The 21,664-nt window shown below is 39.0% G+C and overlaps 1 protein-coding gene across 2 annotated transcripts in view; it reads left to right on the top strand.

The window, feature by feature from the left end:
• LOC126475111 (1-phosphatidylinositol 3-phosphate 5-kinase) overlaps positions 1 to 21,664 on the top strand; it is a 372,610-nt gene that overhangs the window by 129,786 nt on the left and 221,160 nt on the right. For both annotated transcript variants that reach the window (XM_050102696.1, XM_050102695.1), the window contains exon 10: positions 4,375 to 4,536. In XM_050102696.1, the coding sequence (XP_049958653.1) occupies positions 4,375 to 4,536 (162 nt within the window). The remainder of the gene's footprint in view (positions 1 to 4,374; positions 4,537 to 21,664) is intronic.

Raw genomic sequence — 21,664 nt, 5'->3', positions numbered from 1 at the left:
TAGCGGTACTGCGAGAGGAAAATAGACCAGCGAATGAATTTCTGCGCTGTACGCGGAGGTACAGGCTTGTTCGGATGAAAAAGCGACGTCAAAGGTTTGTGGTCTGTGATGATGGTAAAGTGATGACCATACAAGAAATCATGGAACTTAGTAACACCAAACACGAGAGCCAAAGCTTCTTTCTCTATCTGTGAATAATGTCTTTGCGCAGACGAGAGCAATTTGGACGCAAAGGCAATAGGGCGATCATGCGAGCCAACTTTGTGCGCAAGCACAGCACCAATCCCGAAATCCGATGCATCGACCATCAACAAAAGGGGTTTCTGGGGATCGAATGGCGTAAGGCAAGTATTAGAAAGCAATGCCGATTTCAACTGGCGAAAGGCGCGTTCGCATTCCGTCGTCCAGACGAACGGAACACCCTTACGGCTTAAGCTATGAAGCGGAGCTGAAATGGAAGAGGCATTGCGCAGAAAGCGATGATAATAGTTAATTTTACCCAACACACTCTGTAGCTGCTTCACAGTCCGTGGTGAAGGCAAATCTTGTATGGCACGGAGGTGCTCTGGACTCAGATGTATGCCTTGGGCATTGATGACATGTCCCAAATACGGCAAGTCCCGAGCAAAAAACACACATATGTCCTTCCGCAAGCGAAGACCATTTTGTCGCAATACCTGAAATAATGTTCGTAGGTGTGCTAAATGCTCGTCGGCTGTCTTTCCGGGGATCACAATATCGTCCAGATAGTTCGCAGCAGTAGGGACCGACGCACAAACAGTTTGTAAATATTGCTGAAACAATGCAGGGGCGGATGCACACCCGAATGGCAGTCTTTTGAAGCGGTACAAACCAAGATGCGTGTTAACCACCAAGACGCGCTGGGATTCAGCGTCCACTGGGATTTGCAAGTACGCATCTGCTAGGTCCAACTTGGAAAAGTATTTACCCGGGCACAGTTTATCAAAAAGATCTTCCGGGCGGGGTAAGGGGAAAGTTGCAATCACGAGTTGTGGATTCACTGTTGCCTTGAAGTCCACACAAAGTCTCAGTTTTCCGGAAGGTTTTGGCAAAATTACTAAGGGTGAGGCCCAGAGAGAAGCTTGCACACGTTCAATGACACCTTGTGATTCTAAATCATTTAATGTTCTTGCGACCTCATCACGCAATGCGTGGGGAACATTGCGCGCTCGGAAAAATTTCGGTCGCGCGTTTACTTTCAGTTCCAAACGTGCTTCCTAGTTTTTAGCGCAACCTAAGCCCGGTGCAAAAATGTCTGCAAATTCTTCACACAGACGAGGAACACTGTCTGAAGGCACAGTCTGGTTCACTGATAGGACCTGATTTACTACAGACAAGTTAAACAATTGAAATAAATCTAAACCAAACAAGTTCACTGCAGTAGAAGAATGAAGAACATAAAATGACACAAGTTTCGTTTGTCCCTTGTATGTTGCAAGAAGAGTGCACTGTCCTAACACAGGGATCTGCTGTCCTGAATAACTTTTTAACTGAACATTTGCGGCACGCAATGGAGGTTTGCCCAGTTGTGTGTACGTGTCGTGATTGAGCAATGAAACTGCAGCTCCGGTATCGAGCTGGAATGGGATCACATTGCCATTAAAGTCCAAATCTACAAAAAGTTTATTGTCCTGCTGACGACAAGAGCGACTGTCTCGTGCAATTTGAACTGATACAGGTACAGCATCACTTGCTACTTGACGTGATTTCCGGCGACGGCGACGCACAGTATTTGTGGGCCGAACACAGTCACTGTTAGAAAAAGTGGCACTGGACGAAGTGGAATGAACTACATGAATGTCCATGGGCGAAGGTCCACGAGCCTGAGTGTCCTTGGTTCGATTCTGGCGCGAAGCAAAGGGCCTGGAATGGTTGTGTCTGTCTGATCTGAGCTTTTTCTGGCAAACACTTTGAACATGCCCTTTCCTATTACAGAAAAAGCATATAGCTTGGCGTGATGGGCAATTTTCACGCGAATGTCTAGTAACACACCGCGGGCATGATTTCACTGCATGTGTGTGCTGGCGCGGCACACCTGGTTTATAGCGTGGCGGCAGCTGCACGGACGTGTGCGAGGGCAGTTTACCGGGCCGCGCAGCGCGCCCGGCGGGCCGGTTAATGTTACACACGGCTGGCGAAGGTGCAAACGATTCCTGAGCAAAGTCAAGCGTGTCTTGTCTATCTAATATGTCTATCACTTGTTGAAGGGAGGGATTGACGAGTGTCAAAATCTGCTCCCGTATGCGAACATCAGAAACGTTCTGTGCTATTGCATCACGTACCATTGTATCTGAATAAGGAAGGCCACAGTCACATTCAAACGCACAATCCCTAGTAAGGCCTTGCAATGTTGCAACCCACTCCCTACTAATTTGACCGGCCGTACGTTTTGTACGAAAGAAAGTATACCTTTTTGCAACTATATTAACTGTTTCTTTGAAATAGGCGTCCAATGCCGACAAAATTTCTTCGTAGGACAGAGTTGCTACGTCGCGTTGGGGAAACAATTTCACTATCACACGGTACGTTTGCACGCCGACACAAGACAATAAGTGAGGCTGCCGCTCGTTACCTTGAATTCTGTAGTCGTCGAGATGAAATCCAAACTGGCGTGACCATTCCGTCCAGGATTCCACGTCTGGGTCGTAGGGCCTAAAAGGCGGTGCAACTGCGAGTTGTGGCTGCGGTAGCGGTGAAGCGGCGGCTGCCGCATCGGTGTGCAGTGCACGTTGACCGTGGACGAGCTGTCCAAGGGCATCCAATAACGCCTGCGTCTGCTGATTCTGCAAGCGATAAAATTCGGACAGTACATCTGGCGAAGCCATGACACAAGTAAATGTAAGCAATTAGAAAGAACAAGACCCTTTCCGTTGTCTCGTCGCCAATGATGTGTTGGCAAATGTGCCAACACATTGTAGATAGAGGAGGCCGAAATGCACGCTATCTAACGCAGACGGGCGTGAATTCTGGAACAGGATAAGGAGTGAATGCTAATAAGAAAAGTATGCAGCTCCTCGAATACTTAACTTTATATCGTCCTTTGGTTTACAACGTTCTTGATGAGACATTTCATACGATAACTATCGAACTATGTAAGGCTAATGGCGCCTTGCTAGGTCGTAGCCATGGACTTAGCTGAAGGCTATTCTAACTGTCTCTCGGCAAATGAGAGAAAGGCTTCGTCAGTGTAGTCGCTAGCAGTGTCGTCCGTACAACTGGGGCGAGTGCTATTCCGTATCTCGAGACCTGCCTTGTGGTGGCGCTCGGTCTGCGATCACACAGTGGCGACACGCGGGTCCGACATGTACTAAATGGACCGCGGCCGATTTAAGCTACCACCTAGCAAGTGTGGTGTCTGGCGGTGACACCACAGTTTTACCAGAGACCAGGGATACACACTTAGCAGGGTGTGGGGGTGGGCTTCAGACATTGAACAAAAGCAAGTATGGAGTCTTGAAGCTTGTGTTGATGCAGGAGCAGCAGTTTCAGACATGTTGTTGGGTGCTTGTGCCATCTGATATCACTCGGTCCGATGGCGGGACAAAGCTGTTAGGAACTGCCCAACTTACCTAATGCAAAAGTGTCAATCAGATCTTGTCTGGAAGTTTCAGACACTGGATTTAATCTATATAAGCAGAAAACTATGCCAACCCTGGGAGTCAATGATTTTAATGGCAGAGACAGTTACGGAAAGCTCGAGTGTGTATATTGGAAGTTACATGGCTTTCAAACCGAGAAGATTTTATTGAAGCATGCCACCGTGAAAAACTCCAAGGACCCTATTTGATTTTATTTCATAATTTAGGTGAATATTCCTATTTTCCATAGGTTTTTCAAGTAGTTTCTCGTATGTTATTTGAATTTTATATAAATTTACATGTAGTTTCTCCTGTATTGTTTGAAGTTTATATAAATTAGCAATATAAACTTCAAACAATACAGGAATATATAAATTAGCAGATGGGTAGATCACATAACTAATGAGGAGGTATTGAATAGGATTGGGAAGTTTGTGGCACAACTTGACTAGAAGAAGGGATCGATTGGTAGGACATGTTCTGAGGCATCAAGGGATCACCAATTTAGCATTGGAGGGCAGCGTGGAGGGTAGAAATCGTAGAGGGAGACCAAGAGATGAATACACTAAGCAGATTCAGAAAGATGTAGGTTGCAGTAGGTACTGGGAGATGAAGAAGCTTGCACAGAATAGAGTAGCATGGAGCTGCATCAAACCAGTCTTAGGAATGAAGACAACAACAGTCTCATTGTGATATTAATTACCAGAATATGTTTTAATTGTTGTGTTTGGTTCATCTTCTCTCTTAATAACCTGACTGGTCTTCTTATTTCTAGGAATGCTTACAGCCACCTTGAATCTAGTCTTCTGAGGCAGTTGCTGAATTCAGAAGGCTTGTCCCAATCTTGGACTGATATTATACTGCCTCTCATTTCACGAATTGTAGACATGGTAAAACCTGATACTAAGAATGATATTGACAATATGGATATAAGACAGTAAGTATCTTAATGTGAACAGTTTTTCTCTTTTCTTCCTTTGGCTAACCGTGTTCTGAAAACCATTGAATATAAATAGAATGATTATACTTCCTGCTCAGTGGGAACACAAAAAACAAAATTATGCTATATTGTGAGTTTTCATTTTTATTGTTTGGGACAAAAAAGGCACAACAGAAGTGCATTGGGAAGTGTGGAAGATAATAACAGAAAAAGAAAAGCCACTATGAACTCATGCTCTTGACTAACTTTTGTACTACCAGAAAAAAGACTGAGCACAGGTGCACCATAAAAACAAAACAGACACAGAACCAGTTATGTTTATACAAAACTGATGATTTTTTCAGGTATTTTTTCCTTTCTCTTACTCTAAAAACCATAAAAAGGAATTTTTGTAAAACCCTCTATTAAAGAACTACTTTTAAGAAATTACTTTCTTTATAAAATATTTCTCTTCGTAGCTTTTAACTGTTCCCACTTTAAGAAAGTAATAGGTATGAAACAATGTGAAAATTAAAAGCCAATTTTAACAAAATTCCTAATATGCAAATGTGTGAGTCCCTTTGTTTTCAAACACATTATGCTGAATTGCTAACAGAGTAAATGAAAGTAATTAACAACTAATTCTTTTAGTTGACATCAAATTACAGTGTTTCAATGAATAATTTTGAAATCTCTGCCAATTCCTAGCCAATTCTTTGTCACTAAACTTTGAAAAAACACACTACATGCAGTTCAGAACTTGTAAGGGTTGTCCCACAAGTATATGTCTAACATACGATGACAAGAAGATAGAAGAAGTGGACAGTGTTAAATTCTTGGGATTACAGCTTGATAATAAATTCAACTGGGAGGAGCACACAACAGAACTGCTGAAGCGTCTTAACAAATCTCTGTTTGCAATGCGAATTTTGTCAGACATAGGGGATTTAAAAATGAAAAAGCTGGCGTACTATGCTTATTTTCATTCCATAATGTCATATGGGATTATTTTTTGGGGTAATTCATCAAGCCAAGCTAAAGTTTTCCAGGCACAAAAACGTGCAGTAAGAGTTATATGTGGTGTGAGCTCAAGGACATCCTGCAGAAGCCTGTTTAGGGAACTAGGGATACAAATTACTGCTTCCCAATATATTTATTCCTTAATGAAATTTGTCATTAAAAATATATCACTTTTACAAACCAACAGCTCAATTCTTGGAATGAATTATAGGAATAAGAATAATCTTCACAAGGATTCAGTGCAGTAATGTGTTTGTTGTAAATAAGTATTATAGTAGTTGTATTACATGTTTATTACTTTATAAATAAATAAAAGACAGCAGCACCCTGAAACTGCTGAAGAACTGAATGTAACAGATGCCAAAAGGTCATGGGGTGTGACAGAGACTTTAGGACCTAGAGATCAATCGGTCCTAATTTTTGACTTGGGCAACAACCAAGATGGGGCGGAGGGGGAGGTGCATGAGAAAACACATGACACTCATTCCAGGGAGGAGAGGCAGGGATCCTGGCAGAGGGCTCTGAGATGCACTGGAAATGGTAAACCAACTTGAGAGTGGGTATGAGGAGGCTGATGTCACTCATATGCAAAAAGAATGGGATGTGAGTGATGATCAGGGAACTGACAAATGGGGATTGTATGGGACACCAAGAGTTGGTTCCATCCGAACTGAAGAGGTAAGATTTACATCCCAAGACATGTGGGCAAGGAAGCAGAGAATGTTAAGCTTTTGCTTGCAACTATCTTGAGTTGATGAATATGAGGCAACCAAGCCAGCTTCTTATCAAAATGGAAGCCCAACAAACATTACTGTGCAACAACTTCCAAGTGCTGGGTAAACAAGTAGAGTTCTGGATCAGGTGGTCCATTGTATGATGACAAAAATGCTTGACCCTTGTTTTTGCAGCAGAGAACTGGAAACCATGAGAAAGAGTCCACACGGTGGCAATCAGATGGTGCCTTGGAGCTGCCATTCAGGTGGGGCTAATGAGTGGGAGCTGCACCAAATGCAAAAGTCATCAACATACAGTGTAGGGGTGATCAGTGGCCCCTCAAAGCTCATTGGTGGTGATGAGGAAGAGCCTGAAGTAGGTAACACGAAAAAATAAACTGTTTATCTGCATTAACAATTGTATTGTTACATTCCATCCTGGATTTTCCATTGTTTGATTTTATCTGCATTAAAATTGATTGTAGTACCATGTTCTCAAGACAAAGCAATTTTCTTCCAATATTTCACATATTCCATGTCCATAGTCTCACTTTCTCAACTTAAATTGAATAAAAGAGAGTAAGATTTTTTAAGCAATCCACACAGTAATTCTAAATGTGAGAGGAATTTATCAGGCAAACTCTTCCATTAAGTTCCTGTCAACAAGAAATTCCCTTTCTCTAGCCATGAAACCTACAGAGGAAACTGAGTGTAAAATAATAATGCTTACTTTTCCATGTCCACATTTTAACACTTCGACAGCTTTAAACTTAAAGATTAATTATCAGCTTCCACTGAAAAGTGAATTCACTTCATCAGAGAACAAAACATAGGAAAATCAATTATTGCACTTGCAGCTGATGACAACTCAGTGTCTATGATGTCGGATCTAACCAGAAGTATGCTTATTTAAAGGCCAAATTCATGTGCATCAGTAAGCTAGAAGTGTAAGGACTTCACATCTCAATGACAATGAAATGCAGTTGTTTCACACGAAGATATAGCTTGACTTGCGACTATAGATCTGCGAACTTGTTAGCAGATTTTTTAGATGAGATTTACTTTCATTCCAATTGATCTGTAGTGAGGAGGTCCTCTAGGATGTGGAACATGTCAGAAGAACAATACATGACAAATATTTACAACTACAACAAATAAGCTAATGTACCATTCCACTGGTCCCAAGTGGAATGATCATCATTTTTTAATTAACACTATATGAAAGAGTCATTTTACAAATACTAATGCACTGAATTTAAAATAAAAAAGTTTTTTATTTATTTATAAAGTAATAAACATGTAATACAACTACTATAATACTTATTTACAACAAACACATTACTGCACTGAATCCTTACACTCACAGTTCTAAAACCATGGATAAGACAGGATATACCATTAAACCTCTACCATTCAAGAACACTAATCATTGGTAGGAAAATTTAGTGTTTTTATGGCAGAACTGATTGCCATTAACAGAGCCCTTCTCTTTATTAAATGGGTCTCCTTTTACCGCATTTTAATATGTAGTTACTTAATAAGCATTCTTCAGAGCACTGACCAATTTTTCTCTTGTCACCCTGTGATCTCTGCTGTTAATGACCCTCTCACTGAGCTTAGTCCAACCATTTGGCTAGAGGAACGATTACTCACCCACTGTTCACTTTACCAATACCAGATGCAGGTTTGCAGGTGCAAATAAGATCCCTGCTTACTCAGAGATGGAATTACATCTGGTTGGCTACTGTCTCATCTAATAAATTTCACACTACCGAGGAGACTGTCGCAGGATGACACTCTTCCTCCTGTTGCTCCTGGAAGGAATCCACTGTTGTATGTCGCTTCCACAGTGGTCATACCAGGCTAATCCATGGTTTTATTTTACGTAGTGAGCCTTCCCCACATTATAGTTGTGGAATATTACAGATGGTAGTTCAGATCCTGGGGGAATCCCACTTCTTCTGGCCCACCATGCTAAGCACGGTCTTCTGAATTCTGTGCTTCACGTATTGACAGACGATTCACGAATTATTGAAGTGGTTCTCTGTTTCCTCTGTGAAAGTGCTTTTTATTTTCAGGTGTAAAGTTTTAAGCTACCTTTGAGGCAGGGATGGGGTGGGTGGGTTGGGGCATCTCGCACCGCATGCTGGCTCTGGGGACCCCTAACCCTACATCCTTTTCCAGCTTCCTGTTTCACCCCTCTCTTGCTTCATCTTGTCTCCTTTACTGTCATACACTGTTTTCCATTGTTGAGGTAGCTCTGTTGAATATATGGTGCTCTATAATGCCTTGACTACACTGGAGCAGATGCAAGTTGGCTTTGGGTCGGGCAACTCCCTCCGTATGTAGAGTCTCGGGGACACGCACTTGCTACTTTACCTATTTCTCTCATAAATTTTTTTTACTGATGGTCCAACTGATTTTCATTGCATTTTTAGGTTTCTCACTTTTACTGTCCTGAATATGCCGACTAGGAGACATTCTTTGCTCTGTAACTGTTTTCGCCCTTGGGATTGCGGGGGTTGGATGTGGGGTGGGGCCTTTCTCACCACTGAATGGAGCCTGGGAGAGCCTTCATCTGCTCCGACCTACGTACCAATCATATCCATAAACTCTATAAAATCTTTCTCAGCTATGGCATTAATATTGCCTTCAGTGCCTCATTCTTACCTCTCCTATGTCCTTTCATCCTCAGACACGTACTTTGTGGACTTCGCTAATTCCGGACAAATTGCCTCTAGATCAATGGACTGATAACCTTGTTGTTTAGTCCCTTAACCCCAATCAGCCAACCTGCAGCCAAGATGGTGTAGTATCATGCAGGCATATTATAGACTTTCCAAAAGAAGCAGTGAAAGAAAAGTGGGATCAAGAAGTGTACATGCAAAAAAGATGAAAAGAGTAGATGATGAATGTGTGAGAAAAGTTGCCTGTATTCTTACATTTAATAAAACAGTACTTGCAAAGTTTGTCAAGACAGAATCTATCCATTTAAATGGGAGGTCTTGTATACCCAGTCCAGTGTTCTATGGGTGCCAACATTATAGAACTTCTAGCTTCTCAAGACATAGACTCAAGTTAACATGAAAGCAGTGTCAGTGCCATATCAGTTGCTCTGAAATCTTCCCTGACAGTGAAAGTGATATAGAAGTGTCAAACACACAAGAAAATTGTTCGCAAAGCTTAAGAGCTGGCACATCTAATTCTATCTTATGGATTTAAGGATTTCATTTTGACAACTATGGAATGAGAAGAATGGCTGAGGCAATGCCACAGACTTCTAACTAATCCCCGAACCATGGCAGGATTCCCCCTCCCCCCTAATAAAATGGCTTCCATACTACAGAGAAACAGTGGATTCCAGACACATGTAGAGAAACTGAAACTCCTAGTACAGGGAAGTCCTCTGTTTGTGTATTTGCAGAAACACATTTTAAACATATTGCCACTTCAATGCTGAAGTGCTGTACCCTCCACTACAGGGATAACCTTATTGGAGAAAAGGACTATGTGAGGGAGTAGTTGCATACATAAATAACACATACACTCGTTGGTTACTAACTTGCAAGTAGTAGTTGTTATATACAAGCTACAAATATATTTATGAGTTACTAGGTACTCAAATGTAATTCCATCTATAAGGGGCAGTGAAGTGAAAATGAGAAGGAAAGACAACAGCCCCAAAGACTGATATCCTTCTCACCTCCCCACCCCACAATCCCTCCCTAAGGGGATGCATCGCTGGTGGGCCAGAGAATAGTAGTGGGCGTCACTCCTTCAGCGATCACCAGCAGGTTCGCAGTCACAGGTTGTGAAACGTGGTCTCAACACCTGCTATTTCAGACCTGTTATGATTAAGTGTTCATCAAAGAGATATGTTTGTTCAGAAATTAATGGGTTGCCTTCATGAAGAAATAATAAACAGCCAGTCAATTGCAAAGTGAAGGGTTTATTTAAACATCTTGACCATGGTTTCAATGTTTATAAAAATGTCATCTTCAAAAGGAAAAGAATGGCAACCTAAACAGATTTACAGTGAATACATGTTAAGTTAAATACATACAGGAACAATAACAACTCATTACAAATACAAAAATTATTCAAACTAACTGGGTTACATGTTGTAATGGAAGCATGTTGAGATATGGCCAAAATGCATCACTAAAATGTAAAATTTCACCTCCATAATATTAAAAACATCCACAACAACATGGTCATCATTAAGTAGTGCTTCAACAACATAAGCTAATGCACTAGCATCACGTACGCAATCCTTGGGCTAAGAATCGTATTGTAAAGAAACAAACTGTTGTTAATTGCTCAAATGCAGACAAAAGTGGTATGAAGACGGGAAGTGAGAGCAGTAAGTCCAACCAATACAATCAGAACACAAGATTGTTTCACTAACTTTATCGTTTAATTGGATAGATACTCACCAAGTGGCAGCAGAACGCACATAAAAGAGGGTCGTAATTAAGCAAGCTTTCAGAGCCAGTGGCTCCTCCTTCAGACAGAAGGGTTGAAGGTGAAGGAAGAGTGTATGAAAAGAACTGGAAAAGTCCAGGAAAAGGGGTAGGTTTTGGGAAAGTTTCCCAGAACTGCTGGTCAGGGGAGACTTATCGCATGGGATGAGAAGGAAACACTGATGGTTGGGGACTGCATCGGACGAGATTTGAAAACCTGAGAGCTTAATGGAGAAAGACAGGGTAATATGCAAGACAAAGATTATTGCTTGAACACCAAGCATAAATTAATAAGAGTGCATTGTATGTAATAGAGGTGGGAGGGGGAAAGAAAAGGTATGAAATGAAAGATATAGAAAGTTAAAATGGAGTGAATAAAGGAGTAGAAATGCTAAGACTGAAGAAATTAATGTAAATTTAGGCAAGGTGGATGGTGAGAACTAACGACATGTTGTAGCACTAGTTCCCACCTGTTAAGTTCGAGAAGCTGGTGTCTGGGGGAAGAATCCAGATGGCGTGTGTGGTGAAACGGGCACTGAGATCACAGTTGTCATGTTGTAGTTCATGCTCTGCAACAGGATATTGGTGTTGCCAGTATACACCCTCTGCTTATGGCCATTCATCCTAACTGATAATTTGGTGGTAGTAATGCCAATGTAAAAGGCCGAACAGTGTTTACATAACAGCTGGTATATGTCATGTCATTTCACAGATGGCTCTCCCTTTGATAGTTTATATTTTGCCTAAAGAAGGTGCCACTGGCTCAGAAAGCTTATCTAATTATAACCTTCTTGCACCTGCCACTGCTTGGTGAGTAGATATTTTGCCTTCCAATTACATAATATTATCAAAAATTTTTGTTTCGTTAACTTTGGTGATTATAAAATTAGACATAATGATTGCTCGAACTATTACATAGGTCAGACTAGAAACCTTTAAAAGTAAGCTATAAAGAGCATCTGCAAAGTAAAGATGGGGAAAATGTGTACAGTTCCACTTTTGCTGAACATGAGCTGCTTCTCTAACACACACCATGGAGACTAGAAGACTTTGCTGTACAAAAGAATTATTATTTATGTTGCCACATTTCTTTCTCCTTACACCTGACTTTAATAGCCCTTCCAGTTTGCCCTGTACAATAGTTAGGAAAACTGTTATAGTGTGTAGCTGCCTTAGTTTGTAAATGGATATGCTTCAGTTTTTAACGTGTGTACTAAATTTTTCTTCATACTGTTGTTGGTGGAGAAATTAACCTTACAACTGTAAGAGAAATTTAGTACACATGCTTTAAAAAAATTAAAATAAAATAAAATAAACCGAAATAGATTCTTTCATAAGAGAGGCAATTCATGCTTATTTGTTTAATAGAATGTGTTTCGAAATTTTAAATAAGCTGTGTGACTACATAGCTGTATTCACAGATGGGTGTAAGCATGGGGACCATCTTAGCAGCTCTGTCATTTTCTCTGATTGTGTCCTCAAGATCCTAGTACCTAAAGAGTGCACTGTGTATGATGCAGAATTGTACCCAATCTTCAGGACACTGAAACAGGTGAGATGTGTTCATATGGCCAAATTCCTAATCTTTTCAAAATCCCTGGGAGCACTTCACTCTCCACAATGCTTGTGCCCAGCAAATGAAGCAGTCCAGAGTATACAGGATGCTCTGCTTCACCTACAGATGCCGAGCATGAAGGCCGCATTTTCTGGGTACAAGGGCACAGGGGAAATCCTGGAAACAAGTTGGCAGATTTAGCAGCCAAGGAGGTGCGTAATGAAAAGTGGTTCAGTATACTGCCGCTCCACACACTGTCACCTTGCTGGTGAGGTACAAAGCCTTTGGAAGAAGAATGGCTCTTATTCCAGTGAGAGGGACCCTCCAGTATGTGGTGCATGTGGTGTACAGATCACAGTAGTTACATTCAGAAAAGAGTGCAGTGGCTAATTTACTTGCAGATTTACAATCTATTTTAGGTGGAAATGTGATTCATGTGATATTATTTTAAGATTGTGTGAAATGCCTGATTTGATCCCAAAAATATTAGGAGGGCGTTTTTTATGTGGTGTCTGAGTGCTGGCTCATCTATATTTTTTGTAAGTGATCAGCCAGTGATATACACCTTTGTCATTAGTTTAGCCTCCTACTTGTATTATTTATGTTTTAACAGAAAATTTTATAAGTGAAGATCAGATTTATAGTATCTTAAAAGTTGTGTAACAGTGTGATTGTGCAGATGGAGATGAGAGAATAGGCAGTGGAATAGTATGCAATATTGTATTTTACCTCTTTATGATGTTTCAGACATTTTAACCACATTCATTTCTAATTACAATACATAGGGTTATGATAACCTCATGATTGAGCACAAATGAACCTTCTGCTCCATCTTAGGGAAGGAGGATGCTTTTATGGCCGCTGTCATATGAAAAGTTGTTGTACTTCAAACTGCACCACAAGACATTGTGTTTTGTTAGCCCTGCACCCTGATTTATTGACCTATTAGTGAATCACAGAGTGACATAGGACAAACAGTAGTTGAGGCAGTTTATTTAACAGCAGTAAAGGATAAGCCCTTCCTAAATCTGATCTACTCTTTTCGTGTAGTTTTTCTGCCATGTAATATTGCCATGAAATCTGGTAAATGAAGTTTGCCATGTAGAATGTAGTTTATTCATCTCATAACGTACAGTTACAAATCAAAGATTTTTGTATTGCACACATGTCAGATTACCTTAAAAAATAAGATTATAATAATTAACATATTTCAGCAGGTATTCCTGCATTTTTACACACGAACAATTTAACAAGAATATATATAACACTTACAGTCATTTTGTAACTTGCAATACAATTTATACAATATATTAACAATTTATTATACAATACATAGTCTGTGTTGTTTCTTTTCTTTTCAAATTGCCAAACTCCATATTTAACAGATTTGTGTTATTTAATTTATTGTAAATTTTTAACCCCGTGTACAATGGTGTTTGAATATAAAGTTTTAAATTATGGGAGGGAAGTTTGAAACTGTGTCTGTGGCGAGTGCTGTAATTGTGGTTGAAATGAAAATTGTCAAATGAGTTTTGATTTTTATAGATGAAAATTAAAATTTCATAGATTTACAGAGAAGGAATGGTTAATATTTTTAATTTTTTAAATAATGGGTGACATGATGTTCTTTTGTGGACTAAACACAAGTTTCTTATTATTCTCTTTCGAAGTGTAAGTGGGTAACATGATGTTCTTTTTTGGACTAAACACAGGTTTCTTATTATTTTCTTTTGAAGTGTTATCTTGGGCTGTTCACAGAGTTTCCCCAGAAAATTATTCCGTATCGAATTATAGTCTCAAAGTAGGTGTGGTAGACTATCTTCCTGATGTCCATAAGGGTGGAACCAGATAAGACATTCATCGCATAAGCTAGGCTGTTTAGTTTGATTGCTAAGAAGTCTTCATGTGCCTTCCTATTTAAATTTTTGTCAAGATTTAGACCCAGAAATTTTACATAACTTACTTCTGTCATTTCCTGATCCCTGTGCATTGTTTTTGTGGGAGATGCTGATGATGATTTAGCACTGAACTGCACTAATTGTGTTTTTGTGACATTGAGTTTTAATCCATTTTGCTGAAACCATAATTCTAGGTTTCCCATTATATTTTCCACAGTACCATGAATTTGTTCTAAATTGTCATTTTCAATTAAAACCAAGGTGTCATCCGCGAATAAAATGCAGTGAACATCAATGTTTAAAGGTAAATCATTTATGTACAGCAGAAAAAGCTAAGGCCCTAAAATTGAGTCCTGTGGGACTCCTGTACAATTCTTTTTCCAGTCCGAGAATGATTTTTTTCCATTTCAACTTAGAATAACTCTCTGTTTTCTTTCTGACAAATAAAATTTGAACCACCGCAATGTCCTGTCCACGATCCCATACCTCTCTAGCTTGTGTAGAAGTAGCAAGTGATTGACCGAATCAAAAGCTTTGGCCAAATCACAAAAAATACCTGTGACCTTTTTACCCCTGTCTAAAGCAGAGCTTATCTTTTCAGTGAATTCCCTGATAGCATTTATTGTATTTTTCCCCTTCTGAAATCCAAATTGATTTTTAAACATAATATTGTTTTCTATAAGAAAGTTTTCAAGGTGTTTTGCAACAATCTTTTCTATCACCTTAGGAAAAACTGGCAGCAGAGAAATAGGGTAGTAATTTCCCATGTCATCTGGTGAGCCTTTCTTGAATGATGGTCTTATTTCAGCATATTTTAACACATCAGGGAAATATCCTTCCTCAAATGACTGACTAATAATTTTAGCCAATGGATGAGAAATGATGTTATTAACAGTCTTGACTACAGTGGTTGGAATTTCATCCCACCCAGCTGATTTCTTGTTTTTCAAAGTCACTATAGCATCTTCTACATCTTTTGGGATAAGTCTTTTGAATGTTTTAAGGCTTGCATTTTGTTTTATATTTACAAAGTTGACATCTACCTTGTCCTGGTGGGCTGTGATACCTACTTCTGATTTTGCCACATTTATGAAGAACTCATTGAAACAGTTTGACATTTGAAAAGGACCTATAATTATATGATTTTTAATTTTTATTTGGACAGTTTCTTGGCACTTGTTCTTTACTCCCAACTCAGATTTGACAACACCCGAAATTGCCTTTCATTTATTTTCATGTTTACTAATATACACGTTGTTAGCCTTTTTTTTTTTGCTAACTGTACAACTTTTTTGAATGTATTCTTATATCTCTTTACATACCCCACAAAGTCAGCATTTTTGTTATGTTTTAACTCACTGCGAAGCTGTCTTTTCCTGGCATTAGAAACTTTTATTCTTGGACTAAAGCAATTTATTTTATTGGCCACTCTGTCACCTGGTTTGAGGGGGGAAAAGTTTCATTGAAAACATCTAGGAAACACTTTAGGAATGTTTTAAAATTTTTTCACTTGACACACTATTATTTAGAGGCCAATTTATAGTTCTCAGTTTGTTAGAAAATATACCGTATTTACATTCTCTTTGTTAAAGTTCCTTTTAAAACATGTTTTCATGTACTTTGGTTTCCATATTTTTGGAAGCTCTGTGAGTAGTGCTGAATTATCTGATATGCCTAAATCTAAACATAATTTGCTTCCATCCTCGAACTGATAATTTGTCAGAATATTGTCAATACATGTTTCAGAGTGGCTATTTCTTCTAGTACATTCAGTGAAATTTAAATTAAAAGCATATTTCTGAATTAAATCACAAAAATTTACAGTGTTATTATTATTATTATTATTTAATACATTTATATTAAAGTCTGCTGCAATTACATTATTTTTCTTTCTTTAGTCTTTCTAATAAACATTGAAATTTGGATAAAAAGAATTTTGTTACAGCACTTCCAGGAATTCTGTACAGAGAAACAATTACAGTATTAAAGTCAATTAGCTCCACAGCACAACTTTCAAAATTACCTTCCTCATTCAAACAACTGAACTCAGTTCTCTATTTAAAAATTATTGAGTCATTTAGAAGGATACAGCTGCCTTCAAGAGATCTGTTACCTCTACAAAAACTATTGGCAACTTTAAAATGTTCAATTTTGTTTAGAGTCCCTATATTGCCGTATGTCAGCTGATGTTCGTTTATACATACAATTTTTAAATTTGAACATTCTGAAAGTAAAACTTGGAGTTCATCAATTTTTAAATAACTTGGGTTACAAAAATCTGAGGTTATACCATTTATATTCCAATGCATTAGAAAATCTTTATCACTGTTTTGTTTACTTTTAAGTAAATCATTTGTTGGAATATATTTATAATTTTTATTTTGAGTTGATTCTTTTGTTTTAACATCTCTTCCACACTTCCAGTTTCCCTGATTGTTGATGATTTTGCAAACATCCAAAAACATTTTACTCAGAGTCACTGAGCCTAGCCTATTTAGATGCACGTCATCTATACCCAGGCATTTGTTACTTATAAATTTGTTTGGGTTTATAAATACCACACCAACTTTATCACACTGGTCCGTAATTCCATTGTTTATTTTATATATGTAAGAGTCACTCACCGATCTTTTGTGCAAAATACCGTATTTACTCGACTCTAAGCCGCACTTTTTTTCCGGTTTTTGTAATCCAAAAAACCGCCTGCGGCTTAGAATCGAGTGCAAAGCAAGATGGAGTTCTGAAAAATGTTGGTGGGTGCCGCCACAACTAACTTCTGCCGTCGAACATATGTAGCGTCACACAGGCATGCTTTGTAGGCACAAAGATAAATACTGGTATCAAAATCTCTGCGTCAGTAAATAAAATAAAAAAAAAAAGTGGAAGACGAGCCTTTTTCCTCCGCTCAGAGTTTCGACCACTGCGTTTTGGTACATTATCCAACGAAGTAAATACAAATTCTGTATTGTTGATCTTCGAATGTAGCAGCATTTCAATGTACTACGAAAATCCGACTGGCAAGACTGTTTGGGATGTTTGTCAATATGGCCAACTCTACGTTCTGAATTTTTTCCTACCTGTGAGAAGAGATGGTTGCTAATAGGAGCTTTTATGAATTGTGAATCACATGTAGTATTCTCTTCGCCATAAGATTAATACGATTATAAACATTTTGCCATGTATTGTTTCGTGTTTACTATTATCTCATTTAAATCCTGTCTGCCTAATAAACTACGAAACCAGAGTGAGACAACAGCAAACGCGGAAGAATATACATATCATGTCATGTTTATATTCGTATTATTCTTATGCCTGATAGTGATACAGTCAGAAATGAAGCACGGCAATTGACTAGATTTTTAAATCTAAGATGACTAATTTCTGTGCAGAATGTAATGAACTAAAGAGGCGCCTGCAAAAATTTTCAAACGGAGAAAAATTTTCGCTAAAATTTCGTTCAGAACATCGTCTAACATACGCAGTCTATTATTTGGTTCTTGTTGATCATTATCAAAGAAAGTAGTAGTGTAAGTAACAACAAATGTTTCGCTAATGAGACGACTCCTCTCTATTTTTTATTTGTAAGCGGCGGTAGCGCGCACAAAAGCAAGCCACGCCGCGAGCGGCGACAGGCCGTAAACACGCACTATCAGAATGCGACAAACAATGCATGACACAGTACAGTAATGCATTTTCAGCTTAGAGTGACGTAAACACCTATAACAAACAGAACGGCTCTTATCAGATCAAAGAAAAATAAGCAATCAATTCAAACCAGACGAAGCACGTGGAAAAGGAAGGATATCCGTATAAATACGGACGGAGCGCGTGACGCATAGCAATGGCTACCTGGTAAACCGTAACTGCTAAGCTTACGACTCGAACCAAACTACTGCAGCTGTATCGTCATTCATTCGACCTAAATTGTGTCTCATATTACAACTAGGCGAACTTTGTTTCGATTTGGAGGTGCGACCTAAAACTTTTCTCTCCCCTTGATTTTCGAGTCTCAAATTTCAGGTGCGGCTTAGATTCGGGAAAAATTTTTTTCCTTGATTTCGAGTCTAATTTTTCAGGTGCGGCTTAGATTCGAGTGCGGCTTAGATTCGAGTAAATACGGTACCACTTATTACCAAACTTGAGTTACTATACAAAGATTTGGCAGTACGAATCAAGTTTCGAGATTCACTAATGATTTCGGCCTCACTGCTGTGTCAAACAGAGTTTGTCCCAACATGCACGAATGTGCCCCTGAAATTTGATTTCACTTTGGCACAGTTTTGTTTAGTAGGAATGTATTTTAAATGGTTGATAGTTGATTCAGCGAATGCCTGGACACATGTCAACTGTTGTATTTGTCACAACGATATTTTTAAGTAAGGGTCTCCTGTGAAGAGAGATTCATATTTCCCATTTACAGAAACCTTACTTTGAGTCTTAATTTTCTTTTTCTTGTAGTAACACTACACCGCTGCTATTTATTATCAGAGTTTGTGCTGTTTAACTGCAGGCCTATGTCATTAGAAATTCATTTAGACGAATTTGTGGAATGTCGTGAAATATCACTAAGTTTGCCAAAATTTTTGTTTTCACATTGGATTTGCTCTAAAGCTGCTATAGATGCATTTGTTACTTCATCTCTTTGTGAATTGCACTGATTTGGATTGTTTATAGACCTATCAGTACATGTGGTCTTGAAGTTATGTTTTTCACTTTCACAATTCACACAGATGCATATTTTGTGATTCTTCATATCAGTATTTTCTTTCTTTGTAATAATAGTTTTGATTTTAGAGTGTTAATTTTGTTTGTAGTCCTGTGATGACAACATCGTTTGTTTTCACTTCCGAAGCTAGTGATGTATTTTCGTCGTGTAAACAATCCAGACATGATCATTGTATAACGTCATTGATCAGTTTTAACGATATTTTTGTGCACTTTTTGTGCAAACAAAAGTTGCATTTCATGTACAGAATACCTTTTACCACACGTTTTAAACATTTTTTACACAATGAGTCACTAATCTTGTTTTTCTCAAGACTTGTGCTACTGCACTGTTCTACATGTGCCATGTTTCCCCTAGATGTCTTTCATGAAAATGTTATTGGACAAACTGTTATTACTGGTGTGTCAGAAAGTGAAGTACTTTGTAGCTGCACTACCATTACACTACAAGCATCAGCATTCAGATGAAAGGCACTATAAAAATTTCAGATGAAATGCTAATCACTGCTAGCACATGGGTGAACGCATAGCATAACATAGAGGTTAGCATTGCTGCCTAGCGTACTGCAGACTGCCAGTTCAAACCTGACCAGTAGCACCTATTTATTATTTAGTGTTAGTCATTTCTGGAAGGCTTTCAAAATTTCTTATGTTTGTATGCTCTGGCCTATTCTGTGTTTGCATCAATAGCAGCACTCTCCCTTAGCTGTATGTTGGTGTTTATAATAAATTTGCTTTCAGAGCTAAGTTTTGTACTTCATTGATGACCCTGCTTTTGGATTTGGATTTGAGTCTGATTATGACTTGGCATTGTTTGGTGGAGATGCTGGGGGCTTCAGAAAATCTACATCGCTCTGGCTCCAATTAAGCAATGTAGAAGCCATGCACCTACATCTACATCTACACCCATACTCCGCAAGCCACCTGGCGGTGTGTGGCGGAGGGTACTTTGAGTACCTCTATCGGTTCTCCCTTCTGTTCCAGTCTCCTATTGTTCATGGAAAGAAAGATTGTCAGTATGCCTCTGTGTGGGCTCTAATCTCTCTGATTTTATCCTCATGGTCTCTTCGCGAGATTTGTGTAGGAGGCAGCAATATACTGCTTGACTCCTCGGTGAAGGTATGTTCTTGAAACTTCAAAAGAGGCCCGTTCCGAGCTACTGAGCACCTCTCCTGCAAAGTCTTCCACTGGAGTTTATCTATCATCTCCGTAACACTTTTGCGATTATCAAATAATCCTATAACGAAGCGCGCTGCTCTCTGTTGGATCTTCTCTATCTCCTCTATCAACCCTACCTGCTACATATCCCACACTGGTGAGCAATATTCAAGCAGTGAGTGAACAAGTGTACTGTATCATACTTCCTTTGTTTTCGGATTGCATTTCCTGAGGACTCTTCCAATGAATCTCAGTCTGGCATCTGCTTTACCGATGATCAACTTTATATGATCATTCCATTTCAAATCACTCCTAATACCTACGCCCAGATAATTTATGAGATTAACTGCTTCCAGTTGCTGTCCTGCTATATTGTAGCTAAATGATAAAGGATCTTTATTTCTATGTATTCGCAGCATATTACATTGTCTACATTGAGATTCAATTGCCATTCCCTGCACCATGCATCAATTCGTTGCAGATCCTCCTGCATTTCAGTACAATTTTCCATTGTTAGGAATCAGAATACACGCAGTAAATCATTCTCAAGGACCATATTTTCAGGATAACAATGACTTTCAAAACCAGCAAGGAAGTCGGCTGCACATCAGGCACCCATCAGTGTATTCCAGAGATACTGGTCAAGATCCGATGAAATGGCTGATAGGAATAAAACAGATTTGCCAGATACGTATACAACAGATGGGATGAAATGATGCATTTGGCAAATGTGTACTTTTGCTGATGACACAGCCCAGCAGTGGTTCAAGAACAATGAAGCAAAGGTCAACAATTGGGACCAATTCCAGGACAAAATAAAGAAAACGTTTGATAACAACGAGCAACAAGTCTGCTTAGTGATAAAACAATTGAAGAACAGGGCCCAACATCATGGAGCAATCATGAAATCCTACATACAGATGGTTTTGGCCCTCTTCCACATTGTGAATCTGAATATTGCAGGAGCCGGCTAGTGCAACAAAGAAATGTGACAGAAAACAGACAGGGAAAATAAGTGTGACCTACTCCACTGTATTACCTACGGTAGTTGTGGAAGACCACCACAACCTCACCTCTCTCATATGCCAGGTAGTGAGAGAAGATTTACTGCACTTTTTGCGGCAAGAACTGTTGGACTAAGTAAACAAGAGAGAGCAGTCATGAGTCAGAGGGGCACATCTTTTAGGTTTGAGTCAAGTTGTAGACAGACAGTCTTGGAAGAAATTAGAGCAGTAAAGGACCAATAATATGTGTAACAGTTTCCAGAAAAGTAAAATTGGTTCATTCACAACATTAGTGGGCTGAAAAAGAAGGTATATTAGCTTCTTGTGTATCCTGAAGATTTGAAATGTTTTGAAGTTATAGATGTTCTTTGCCTCTCTGAATGCCGTACAACCATAGGGATGAAAAGATAAATACAAGGGATTATAGATAGCATCATTTTCATGTAGAGTGTACATGGAAAAAGAGGAGTTATAACATATGTAAAAGTTGGACACAAAGTAAAAAATGTTGAAACAAGCATTTTTTGTGTAGATCCAAAGATGGATGCTTGTGCGTGAGAGTTGTTACTGCAGAATACGCCTCTTGTAATTGTAACAGTCTGCTGGTCCC

This window comes from Schistocerca serialis, chromosome 4 (genome assembly GCF_023864345.2).
Source record: "Schistocerca serialis cubense isolate TAMUIC-IGC-003099 chromosome 4, iqSchSeri2.2, whole genome shotgun sequence".
Classification (NCBI taxonomy): Eukaryota; Metazoa; Arthropoda; class Insecta; order Orthoptera; family Acrididae; genus Schistocerca; species Schistocerca serialis.
This window is presented reverse-complemented; position numbering and strand designations above follow the sequence as displayed.